General features: G+C 54.4%; 1 protein-coding gene across 1 annotated transcript in view; it reads left to right on the top strand.

Annotated features, from left to right (window-relative positions):
* The window catches only part of LOC121273992 (POU domain, class 2, transcription factor 2-like), a 507,999-nt gene that overhangs the window by 364,999 nt on the left and 129,399 nt on the right, over positions 1–13,601 (top strand). Inside the window, exons 8-10 of the mRNA XM_041181124.1 lie at positions 218–403; positions 6,032–6,173; positions 6,846–6,994. Coding sequence (XP_041037058.1) covers positions 218–403; positions 6,032–6,173; positions 6,846–6,994 — 477 coding nt within the window. The remainder of the gene's footprint in view (positions 1–217; positions 404–6,031; positions 6,174–6,845; positions 6,995–13,601) is intronic.

The raw sequence follows: 13,601 nt of genomic DNA, 5'->3' as shown, positions 1-13,601 counted from the left end.
GAGAGGGGAGAGAGGGAGGGGGGAAGAGAGAGAGGGGGGAAGAGAGAGGGGAGAGAGGGAGGGGGGAAGAGAGAGAGGGGGGAAGAGAGAGGGGAGAGAGGGAGGGAGTGGGGAGAGAGAGAGGGCGAAGAGAGAGAGGGGGGAAGAGAGAGAGGGCAGATTGCCTCCATGATGAGACTGTGTTTAATATTGTGTGATTGTGACTCTTGTGTTTCAGGCAGTGAGTCGGCCAGGTCTCCCTGGGTCCCTAGCCCATGAGCCTCCCCTACAGGGTATACCCCAGTCACAGGCAACCAAAGGTGTGGAGGCTCCCACTCATCCCGAGGAACCCAGCGATCTGGAAGAACTGGAACAATTCGCACGGAACTTCAAACAGAGGCGCATCAAACTGGGATTTACCCAGGTAAATGAAGCAATAGCAGCCGGGTACAGGTCAGATTTAAACTGGGATATACCCGGGTAAATTACTGATACCAGCCAGGTACAGGTCAGATTTAAACTAGGATTTACCCGGGTAAATTATTGATACCAGACGGGTAAAGGTCAGATTTAAACTGGGATTTACCCGGGTAAATTACTGATACCAGCCGGGTACAGGTCAGATTTAAACTGGGATTTACCCAGGTAAATTACTGATACCAGCCGGGTACAGGTCAGATTTAAACTGGGATTTACCCAGGTAAATTACTGATACCAGACGGGTACAGGTCAGATTTAAACTGGGATTTACCCGGGTAAATTACTGATACCAGACGGGTACAGGTCAGATTTAAACTGGGATTTACCGGGGTAAATTACTGATACCAGCCGGGTACAGGTCAGATATAAACTGGGATTTACCCGGGTAAATTACTGAAAGCAGCTGGGTACAGGTCAGATTTAAACTGGGATTTACACGAGTAAATTACTGATTCCAGCCGGGAAAAGGTCAGATATAAAATGGGATTTACCCGGGTAAATTACTGACACAGGCCGGGTACAGGTCAGATTTAAACTGGGATATACCCGGGTAAATTACTGATACCAGCCGGGTACAGGTCAGATTTAAACTGGGATTTACCCGGGTAAATTACTGATACCAGCCGGGAAAAGGTCAGATATAAACTGGGATTTACCCGGGTAAATTACTGACACAGGCCGGGTACAGGTCAGATTTAAACTGGGATTTACCCGGGTAAATTACTGATACCAGCCGGGTACAGGTCAGATTTAAACTGGGATTTACCCGGGTAAATTACTGATACCAGCCGGGTACATGTCAGATTTAAACTGGGATTTACCCGGGTAAATTACTGATACCAGCCGGGTACAGGTTAGATTTAAACTGGGATTTACCCGGGTAAATTACTGATACCAGCCGGGTACAGGTCAGATTTAAACTGGGATTTACCCGGGTAAATTACTGATACCAGCCGGGTACAGGTCAGATTTAAACTGGGATTTACCCAGGTAAATTACTGATACCAGACGGGTACAGGTCAGATTTAAACTGGGATTTACCGGGGTAAATTACTGATACCAGCGGGGTACAGGTCAGATTTAAACTGGGATTTACCCGGGTAAATTACTGATACCAGCCGGGTAAAGGTCAGATTTAAACTGGGATTTACCCGGGTAAATTACTGATTCCAGCTGGGTACAGGTCAGAATTAAACTTGGATTTACCCGGGTAAATTACTGACACCAGCCGGGTACAGGTCAGATATAAACTGGGATTTACCCGGGTAAATTACTGATACCAGCCGGGTACAGGTCAGATTTAAACTGGGATTTACCCGGGTAAATTACTGATATGAGCCGGGTACAGGTCAGATTTAAACTGGGATTTACCCGGGTAAATTACTGACACAGGCCGGGTACAGGTCAGATTTAAACTGGGATTTACCCGGGTAAATTACTGATACCAGCCGGGTACAGGTCAGATTTAAACTGGGATTTACCCGGGAAAATTGCTGATACCAGCCGGGTACAGGTCAGATTTAAACTGGGATTTACCCAGGTAAATTACTGATACCAGCCGGGTACAGGTTAGATTTAAACTGGGATTTACCCGGGTAAATTACTGATACCAGCCGGGTACAGGTCAGATTTAAACTGGGATTTACCCGGGTAAATTACTGATACCAGCCGGGTACAGGTCAGATTTAAACTGGGATTTACCCGGGTAAATTACAGATACCAGCCGGGTACAGGTCAGATTTAAACTGGGATTTACCGGGGTAAATTACTGATACCAGCCGGGTACAGTTCAGATTTTAACTGGGATTTACCCGGGTAAATTACTGATACCGGCCGGGTACATGTCAGATTTAAACTGGGATTTACCCGGGTAAAATACTGATACCAGCCGGGTACAGGTCAGATTTAAACTGGGATTTACCCGGGTAAATTACTGATACCAGCCGGGTACAGGTCAGATTTAAACTGGGATTTACCCGGGTAAATTACTGATACCAGCCGGGTACAGGTCAGATTTAAACTGGGATTTACCCGGGTAAATTACTGATACCAGCCGGGTACAGGTCAGATTTAAACTGGGATTTACCCAGGTAAATTACTGATACCAGACGGGTACAGGTCAGATTTAAACTGGGATTTACCGGGGTAAATTACTGATACCAGCCGGCTACAGGTCAGATTTAAACTGGGATTTACCCGGGTAAATTACTGATACCAGCCGGGTAAAGGTCAGATTTAAACTGGGATTTACCCGGGTAAATTACTGATTCCAGCTGGGTACAGGTCAGAATTAAACTTGGATTTACCCGGGTAAATTACTGACACCAGCCGGGTACAGGTCAGATATAAACTGGGATTTACCCGGGTAAATTACTGATACCAGCCGGGTACAGGTCAGATTTAAACTGGGATTTACCCGGGTAAATTACTGATATGAGCCGGGTACAGGTCAGATTTAAACTGGGATTTACCCGGGTAAATTACTGACACAGGCCGGGTACAGGTCAGATTTAAACTGGGATTTACCCGGGTAAATTACTGATACCAGCCGGGTACAGGTCAGATTTAAACTGGGATTTACCCGGGTAAATTACTGATTCCAGCCGGGAAAAGGTCAGATATAAACTGGGATTTACCCGGGTAAATTACTGACACAGGCCGGTACAGGTCAGATTTAAACTGGGATTTACCCGGGTAAATTACTGATACCAGCCGGGTACAGGTCAGATTTAAACTGGGATTTACCCGGGAAAATTGCTGATACCAGCCGGGTACAGGTCAGATTTAAACTGGGATTTACCCGGGTAAATTACTGATACCAGCCGGGTACAGGTTAGATTTAAACTGGGATTTACCCGGGTAAATTACTGATACCAGCCGGGTACAGGTCAGATTTAAACTGGGATTTACCCGGGTAAATTACTGATACCAGCCGGGTACAGGTCAGATTTAAACTGGGATTTACCGGGGTAAATTACTGATACCAGCCGGGTACAGTTCAGATTTTAACTGGGATTTACCCGGGTAAATTACTGATACCAGCCAATTACAGGTCAGATTTAAACTGGGATTTACCCAGGTAATTTACTGATTCCAGCCGGGTACAGGTCAGATTTAAACTGGGATTGACCCAGGTAAATTACTGATACCAGCCGAGTACAGGTCAGATTTAAACTGGGATTTGCCCGGGTAAATTACTGATACCAGCCGGGTACAGGTCAGATTTAAACTGAGATTTTCCCAGGTAAATTATTGATACCAACCGGGTACAGGTCAAACTTAAACTGCGATTTACCCGGGTAAATTACTGATACCAGCCGGGTACAGGTCAGATTTAAACTGGGATTTACCCAGGTAAATTACTGATTCCAGCCGGGTACAGGTCAGATTTAAAGTGGGATTGACCCAGGTAAATTACTGATACCAGCCGAGTACAGGTCAGATTTAAACTGGGATTTGCCCGGGTAAATTACTGATACCAGCCGGGTACAGGTCAGATTTAAACTGAGATTTTCCCAGGTAAATTATTGATACCAACCAGGTACAGGTCAAACTTAAACTGCGATTTACCCGGGTAAATTACTGATACCAGCCGGGTACAGGTCAGATTTAAACTGGGATTTACCCGGGTAAATTACTGATACCAGCCGGGTACAGGTCAGATTTAAACTGGGATTTACCCGGGTAAATTACTGATTCCAGCTGGGTACAGGTCAGAATTAAACTTGGATTTACCCGGGTAAATTACTGATACCAGCCGGGTACAGGTCAGATTTAAACTGGGATTTACCCGGGTAAATTACTGATACCAGCCGGGTACAGGTCAGATTTAAACTGGGATTTACCCGGGTAAATTACTGATATGAGCCGGGTACAGGTCAGATTTAAACTGGGATTTACCCGGGTAAATTACTGATACCAGCCAGGTACAGGTCAGATATAAACTGGGATTTACCCGGGTAAATTACTGAAAGCAGCTGGGTACAGGTCAGATTTAAACTGGGATTTACACGAGTAAATTACTGATTCCAGCCGGGAAAAGGTCAGATATAAAATGGGATTTACCCGGGTAAATTACTGACACAGGCCGGGTACAGGTCAGATTTAAACTGGGATATACCCGGGTAAATTACTGATACCAGCCGGGTACAGGTCAGATTTAAACTGGGATTTACCCGGGTAAATTACTGATTCCAGCCGGGAAAAGGTCAGATATAAACTGGGATTTACCCGGGTAAATTACTGACACAGGCCGGGTACAGGTCAGATTTAAACTGGGATTTACCCGGGTAAATTACTGATACCAGCCGGGTACAGGTCAGATTTAAACTGGGATTTACCCGGGTAAATTACTGATACCAGCCGGGTACATGTCAGATTTAAACTGGGATTTACCCGGGTAAATTACTGATACCAGCCGGGTACAGGTTAGATTTAAACTGGGATTTACCCGGGTAAATTACTGATACCAGCCGGGTACAGGTCAGATTTAAACTGGGATTTACCCGGGTAAATTATTGATACCAGCCGGGTACATGTCAGATTTAAACTGGGATTTACCCGGGTAAATTACTGATACCAGCCGGGTACAGGTCAGATTTAAACTGGGATTTACCCGGGTAAATTACTGATACCAGCCGGGTACAGGTCAGATTTAAACTGGGATTTACCCGGGTAAATTACTAATACCAGCCGGGTACAGGTCAGATTTAATCATGGACTTTCCCGGGTTAATTATCTGTATCTGCGAATGGTCAGTCCGACGTGTAACTGTGTCAGGGAACGGTCAGTCCGGCCTGTAACTGTGTCAGGCAACGGTCAGTCCGGCCAGTAACTGTGTCAGGGAACGGTCAGTCCGACCTGTAACTTTGTCAGTTACACACTCAGTGTGTGCTTTAATCAAGATTGTCATTTAGGCTGTGCTGTAATACAGACTGTCACTCAGGCTGTACTGTAATACAGAGTGTCACTCAGGCTGTACTGTAATACAGACTGTCACTCAGGCTGTACTGTAATACAGAGTGTCACTCAGGCTGTACTGTAATACAGAGTGTCACTCAGGCTGTACTGTAATACAGAATGTCACTCAGGCTGTACTGTACTACAGACTGTAACTCAGGCTGTACTGTAATACAGAGTGTCACTCAGGCTGTACTGTAATACAGACTGTAACTCAAGCTGTACTGTAATACAGAGTGTCACTCAGCGTGTGCTGTAATACAGACTGTCACTCAGGCTGAACTGTAATACAGACTGTCACTCAGGCTGTGCTGCAATTCAAATTGTCACTCAGGCTGTACTGTAATACAGACTGTAACTCAGGCTGTACTGTAATACAGACTGTCACTCAGGCTGTACTGTAATACAGAATGTCACTCAGGCTGTACTGTAATACAGACTGTAACTCAAGCTATACTGTAATACAGAATGTCACTCGGGGTGTGCTGTAATAGAAACTGTCGCTGAGCCTCTGTGTAATGCGAACTGTCCCTCAGGATGTGCTGTAATGGGAGCTGTCACTCGGGGTGTGCTGTAATAGACTGTAACAGGGCCTGTCGCTCCCTATCTGCAGGGTGACGTCGGGCTGGCGATGGGAAAGCTGTACGGGAATGATTTCAGCCAGACGACTATCTCCCGTTTTGAAGCTTTGAATCTCAGCTTTAAGAACATGTGCAAACTGAAGCCCTTACTGGAGAAATGGCTGAACGATGCTGGTATGTGACCTCTCACCCTCCAATTCCCATCCAGCAACCAGCCCACAGGATGCTCAGCGAGCTGGGGGAGGGGCTGTTCCTGGGGGGATGAGCAGTGTTTGGATGGAGGTGGGCGTTGGGTGATAGAGCTTCGGTGGGTGAGGGGGTGGGTGAGGGGGTGGGTGAGGGGGTGGGTGAGGGGGTGGGTGAGGGGGTGGGTGAGGGGGTGGGTGAGGGGGTGGGTGAGGGGGTGGGCGAGGGGGTGGGTGAGGGGGTGGGTGAGGGGGTGGGTGAGGGGGTGCTGGGTGAGGGGGTGGGTGAGGGGGTGCTGGGTGAGGGGGTGGGTGAGGGGGTGGGTGAGGGGGTGGGTGAGGGGGTGGGTGAGGGGGTGCTGGGTGAGGGGGTGGGTGAGGGGGTGGGTGAGGGGGTGGGTGAGGGGGTGGGTGAGGGGGTGGGTGAGGGGGTGGGCGAGGGGGTGGGTGAGGGGGTGGGTGAGGGGGTGCTGGGTGAGGGGGTGGGTGAGGGGGTGCTGGGTGAGGGGGTGGGTGAGGGGGTGGGTGAGGGGGTGGGTGAGGGGGTGGGTGAGGGAGTGAGGCGTGTGGGTGAGGGGTGAGTGGGTGAGAGATGAGTGTCGGGGACAGTGCAAGGTTTTGAGGGTTTACGCCTCTGTTATATTTCTCTGTTATCTCCTAGAAAACCTGTCTGCAGATGCAACCCTGCCCAGCCCGAATGCCATGAGCAGCCCCCCGATTGGCATCGAGGGACTGGGAGGGCGCAAGAGGAAGAAGCGAACAAGCATCGAGACCAATGTCCGAGTGGCCTTAGAGAAGAGTTTCCTCGCAGTGAGTACCAGATGGGCACAGACAGGATGTGAGGGAATCCCAGGCCCCAGTCACATCCCATAACCAGGCCCCAGGCCCCAGTCACAAACCAAACCAGGACTCAGGCTCCAGTCACAACCCTAAATCAGGGTCCAGGCTCCAGTCACAACCCGAAACCAGAGCCCAGGCCCCAGTCACAACCCGAAACCAGGGCCCAGGCCCCAGTCACAACCCGAAACCAGAGCCCAGGCCCCAGTCACAACCCGAAACCAGAGCCCAGGCCCCAGTCACAACCCGAAACCAGAGCCCAGGCCCCAGTCACAACCCGAAACCAGAGCCCAGGCCCCAGTCACAATCCTGAACACAGGCCCGGCCCCAGTCACAACCCGAAACCAGAGCCCAGGCCCCAGTCACAACCCGAAACCAGAGCCCAGGCCCCAGTCACAACCCCAAACCAGAGCCCAGGCCCCAGTCACAACCCGAAACCAGAGCCCAGGCCCCAGTCACAACCCGAAACCAGAGCCCAGGCCCCAGTCACAACCCGAAACCAGAGCCCAGGCCCCAGTCACAATCTGAACACAGGGCCCAGGCCCCAGTCACAACCCGAAACCAGAGCCCAGGCCCCAGTCACAACCCGAAACCAGAGCCCAGGCTCCAGTCACAACCCGAAACCAGAGCCCAGGCCCCAGTCACAACCCGAAACCAGAGCCCAGGCCCCAGTCACAACCCGAAACCAGGGCCCAGGCCCCAGTCACAACCCGAAACCAGAGCCCAGGCCCCAGTCACAATCTGAACACAGGGCCCAGGCCCCAGTCACAATCTGAACACAGGGCCCAGGCTCCAGTCACAACCCGAAACCAGGGCCCAGGCTCCAGTCACAACCCCAAACCAGAGCCCAGGCCCCAGTCACAACCCGAAACCAGAGCCCAGGCCCCAGTCACAACCCCAAACCAGGGCCCAGGCTCCAGTCACAACCCGAAACCAGGGCCCAGGCTCCAGTCACAACCCGAAACCAGAGCCCAGGCCCCAGTCACAACCCGAAACCAGGGCCCAGGCCCCAGTCACAACCCCAAACCAGAACCCAGGCCCCAGTCACAACCCGAAACCAGGGCCCAGGCCCGAGTCACAACCCAAACCAGAACCCAGGCCCCAGTCACAACCCGAAACCAGGGCCCAGGCCCGAGTCACAACCCAAACCAGAGCCCAGGCCCCAGTCACAACCCGAAACCAGAGCCCAGGCCCCAGTCACAACCCGAAACCAGGGCCCAGGCCCCAGTCACAACCCGAAACCAGGGCCCAGGCCCCAGTCACAACCCGAAACCAGAGCCCAGGCCCCAGTCACAACCCGAAACCAGGGCCCAGGCCCCAGTCACAACCCGAAACCAGGGCCCAGGCCCCAGTCACAACCCGAAACCAGAGCCCAGGCCCCAGTCACAACCCGAAACCAGAGCCCAGGCCCCAGTCACAATCTGAACACAGGGCCCAGGCCCCAGTCACAATCTGAACACAGGGCCCAGGCCCCAGTCACAACCCGAAACCAGAGCCCAGGCCCCAGTCACAACCCCAAACCAGAGCCCAGGCCCCAGTCACAACCCGAAACCAGAGCCCAGGCCCCAGTCACAACCCCAAACCAGGGCCCAGGCTCCAGTCACAACCCGAAACCAGAGCCCAGGCCCCAGTCACAACCCGAAACCAGGGCCCAGGCCCCAGTCACAACCCCAAACCAGAGCCCAGGCCCCAGTCACAACCCGAAACCAGGGCCCAGGCCCGAGTCACAACCCAAACCAGAGCCCAGGCCCCAGTCACAACCCGAAACCAGGGCCCAGGCTCCAGTCACAACCCGAAACCAGGCCCCAGGCTCCAGTCACAACCCGAAACCAGGGCACAAGCTCCAGTCACAACCCGAAACCAGGGCCCAGGCCCCAGTCACAGCCTGAAACCAGGGCCCAGGCCCCAGTCACAACCCGAAACCAGGGCCCAGGCCCCATTCGCAACTCGAAACCAGGGCCCAGGCCCGAGTCACAACCCGAAACCAGGGCCCTGGCCCCAGTCAGAACCTGAAACTAGGCTCCAGGTGCTAATCATGAACCAAGACCTTGCCCAAGGCCCCAAGACCCAATCACAACTTGAATCAAGGCCCTAGGCCCCTGTAATGTTCCGAAAACAGAGGCCAGGACCCAGTCACAAACTGAAACGAGGGCCCATGTCACAGTCAGACCAGGAAACGAGGGCGCATCTCACAGTCAGACCAGGAAACGAGGGCCCATGTCACAGTCAGACCAGGAAACGAGGGCCCACGTCACAGTCAGACCAGGAAACGAGGGCCCATGTCACAGTCAGACAGGGAAACGAGGGCCCATGTCACAGTCAGACCCAGAAACGAGGGCCCATGTCACAGTCACACCCGGAAATGAGGGCCCATGTCACAGTCTGACCCGGAAACGAGAGCCCATGTGACAGTCACACCCGGAAACGAGGGCCCATGTCACAGTCAGACCGGGAAATGAGGGCCCATGTCACAGTCAGACGTGGAAACGAAGGCCCACTTCACAGTCAGACCAGGAAACGAAGGCCCATGTCACAGTCAGACCAGGAAACGAGGGCCCATGTCACAGTCAGACCCGGAAACGAGGGCCCATGTCATAGTCAGACCAGGAAACAAGGCCCATGTCACAGTCACACCCGGAAACGAGAGCCCATGTCACAGTCAGACCCGGAAACGAGAGCCCATGTCACAGTCAGACCCGGAAACGAGGGCCCATGTCACAGTCAGACCAGGAAACGAGGGCCCATCTCACAGTCAGACCCGGAAACGAGGGCCCATGTCAGTCAGACCCGGAAACGAGGGCCCATGTCACAGTCTGACCGGGAAACAAGGGCCCATGTCACAGTCTGACCCGGAAACGAGGGTCCATGTCACAGTCAGACCAGGAAACGAGGGCCCATGTCACAGTCAGACCAGGAAACGAGGGCCCATTTCACAGTCATACCCGGAAACGAGGGCCCATTTCAAGGTCAGACCTGGAAACGAGAGCCCATGTCACAGTCAGACCCGGAAACGAGGGCCCATGTCACAGTCTGACCGGGAAACGCGGGCCCATGTCACAGTCAGACCAGGAAACGAGAGCCCATGTCACAGTCAGACCGGGAATCGAGGGCCCATGTCACAGTCAGACCAGGAAACGAGGGCTCATGTCCGAGTCAGACCCGGAAACGAGGGCCCATGTCACAGTCAGACCAGGAAACGAGAGCCCATGTCACAGTCAGACCCGGAAACGAGGGCCTATGTCACAGTCTAACCAGGAAACGAGGGCCCATGTCACAGTCAGACCAGGAAACGAGGGCCCATGTCACAGTAAGACCAGGAAACGAGAGCCCATGTCACAGTCAGACCGGGAATCGAGGGCCCATGTCACAGTCAGACCAGGAAACGAGGGCTCATGTCCGAGTCAGACCCGGAAACGAGGGCCCATGTCACAGTCAGACCGGGAAACAAGAGCCCATGTCACAGTCAGATCCGGAAACGAGGGCCCATGTCACAGTCAGACCGGGAAACAAGAGCCCATGTCACAGTCAGACCAGGAAACGAGAGCCCATGTCACAGTCAGACCGGGAAACAAGAGCCCATGTCACAGTCAGACCAGGAAACGAGAGCCCATGTCACAGTCAGACCAGGAAACGAGGGCCCATGTCACAGTCAGACCGGGAAACAAGAGCCCATGTCACAGTCAGACCAGGAAACGAGGGCCCATGTCACAGTCAGACCGGGAAAGACGGGGACAGGATGTTGGGGACCTAGTGTCAGGGACCGAGTGTCGGGGACAGAGGTTCGGGGACAGAGTGACGGGGACGATGTGTCGGGGACCGAGTGACGGGGACAGTGTAGACGGGGACAGAGTGACGGGGACAGGGCGACGGGGACAGAGTGACGGGGACAGTGTAGACGGGGACAGAGTGACGGGGACAGTGCAGACGGGGACAGAGTGACGGGGACAGTGTAGACGGGGACACTGTAGACGGGGACAGTGTAGACGGGGACAGAGTGACGGGGACAGAGTGACGGGGACAGTGTAGACGGGGACAGTGTAGACGGGGACAGAGTGACGGGGACAGAGTGACGGGGACAGTGTAGACGGGGACAGTGTAGACAGGGACAGTGTAGACGGGGACAGAGTGACGAGGACAGAGTGACGAGGACAGAGTGACGGGGACAAAGTAACGGGGACACTGTAGACGGGGACAGAGTGACGGGGACAGTGTAGACGGGGACAGTGTAGACGGGGACAGTGTAGACGGGGACAGTGTGACGGGGACAGGGTGATGGGGACACTGTAGACGGGGACAGAGTGACGGGGACAGTGTAGACGGGGACAGTGTAGACGGGGACAGTGTGACGCGGACAGAGTGACAGGGACAGAGTGACGGGAACAGTGTAGACGGGGACAGAGTGACGGGGACAGAGTGACGGGGACAGTGTAGACGGGGACACTGTAGACGGGGACAGAGTGACGGGGACAGGGTAGACGGGGACAGTGTAGACGGGGACAGAGTGACGGGGACAGAGTGACGGGGACAGAGTGACGGGGACAGAGTGACGGCGACAGTGTAGACGGGGACAGTGTAGACGGGGACACTGTAGACGGGGACAGTGTGACGGGGACAGAGTGACGGGGACAGAGTGACGGGGACAGAGTGACGGGGACAGTGTAGACGGGGACACTGTAGACGGGGACAGTGTAGACGGGGACAGAGTGACGGGGACAGTGTAGACGGGGACACTGTAGACGGGGACAGTGTAGACGGGGACAGAGTGACGGGGACAGAGTGACGGGGACAGTGTAGACGGGGACAGAGTGACGGGGACAGAGTGACGGGGACAGTGTAGACGGGGACAGAGTGACGGGGACAAAGTGACGGGGACAGTGTAGACGGGGACAGTGTAGACGGGGACAGAGTGACGGGGACAGAGTGACGGGGACAGAGTGACGGGGACAGTGTAGACGGCGACAGAGTGACGGGGACAGAGTGACGGGGACAGTGTAGACGGGGACAGTGTAGACGGGGACAGAGTGACGGGGACACTGTAGAAGGGGACAGAGTGACGGGGACAGTGTAGACGGGGACACTGTAGACGGGGACAGTGTAGACGGGGACAGAGTGACGGGGACAGAGTGACGGGGACAGTGTAGACGGGGACACTGTAGACGGTGACAGTGTAGACGGGGACAGAGTGACGGGGACAGAGTGACGGGGACAGTGTAGACGGGGACACTGTAGACGGGGACAGTGTAGACGGGGACAGAGTGACGGGGACAGAGTGACGGGGACAGTGTAGACGGGGACAGTGTAGACGGGGACAGAGTGACGGGGACAGTGTAGACGGGGACACTGTAGACGGGGACAGTGTAGACGGGGACAGAGTGACGGGGACAGAGTGACGGGGACAGTGTAGACGGGGACACTGTAGACGGTGACAGTGTAGACGGGGACAGAGTGACGGGGACAGAGTGACGGGGACAGTGTAGACGGGGACACTGTAGACGGGGACAGTGTAGACGGGGACAGTGTAGACGGGGACAGAGTGACGGGGACAGTGTAGACGGGGACAGTGTAGACGGGGACAGAGTGACGGGGACACTGTAGAAGGGGACAGAGTGACGGGGACAGTGTAGACGGGGACACTGTAGACGGGGACAGTGTAGACAGGGACAGAGTGACGGGGACAGAGTGACGGGGACAGTGTAGACGGGGACACTGTAGACGGTGACAGTGTAGACGGGGACAGAGTGACGGGGACAGAGTGACGGGGACAGTGTAGACGGAGACACTGTAGACGGAGACACTGTAGACGGGGACAGTGTAGACGGGGACAGTGTAGACGGGGACAGAGTGACGGGGACAGTGTAGACGGGGACAGTGTAGACGGGGACAGAGTGACGGGGACACTGTAGAAGGGGACAGAGTGACGGGGACAGTGTAGACGGGGACACTGTAGATGGGGACAGTGTAGACGGGGACAGAGTGACGGGGACAGAGTGACGGGGACAGTGTAGACGGGGACACTGTAGAGGGTGACAGTGTAGACGGGGACAGAGTGACGGGGACAGAGTGACGGGGACAGTGTAGACGGGGACACTGTAGACGGGGACAGTGTAGACGGGGACAGAGTGACGGGGACAGAGTGACGGGGACAGTGTAGACGGGGACAGTGTAGACGGGGACAGTGTAGACGGGGACAGAGTGACGGGGACAGAGTGACGGGGACAGTGTAGACGGGGACAGTGTAGACGGGGACAGTGTAGACGGGGACAGAGTGACGAGGACAGAGTGACGAGGACAGAGTGACGGGGACAGAGTGACGGGGACAGAGTGACGGGGACACTGTAGACGGGGACAGAGTGACGGGGACACTGTAGACGGGGACAGAGTGACGGGGACAGTGTAGACGGGGACAGTGTAGACGGGGACAGTGTGACGGGGTCAGAGTGACGGGGACAGTGTAGACGGGGACAGAGTGACGGGGACAGAGTGACGGGGACAGTGTAGACGGGGAAACTGTAGACGGGGACAATGTAGACGGGGACAGAGTGACGGGGACAGAGTGACGGCGACAGTGTAGACGGGGACA

Source organism: Carcharodon carcharias (genome assembly GCF_017639515.1).
Source record: "Carcharodon carcharias isolate sCarCar2 chromosome 29 unlocalized genomic scaffold, sCarCar2.pri SUPER_29_unloc_10, whole genome shotgun sequence".
Taxonomy (NCBI): Eukaryota; Metazoa; Chordata; class Chondrichthyes; order Lamniformes; family Lamnidae; genus Carcharodon; species Carcharodon carcharias.
This window is presented reverse-complemented; position numbering and strand designations above follow the sequence as displayed.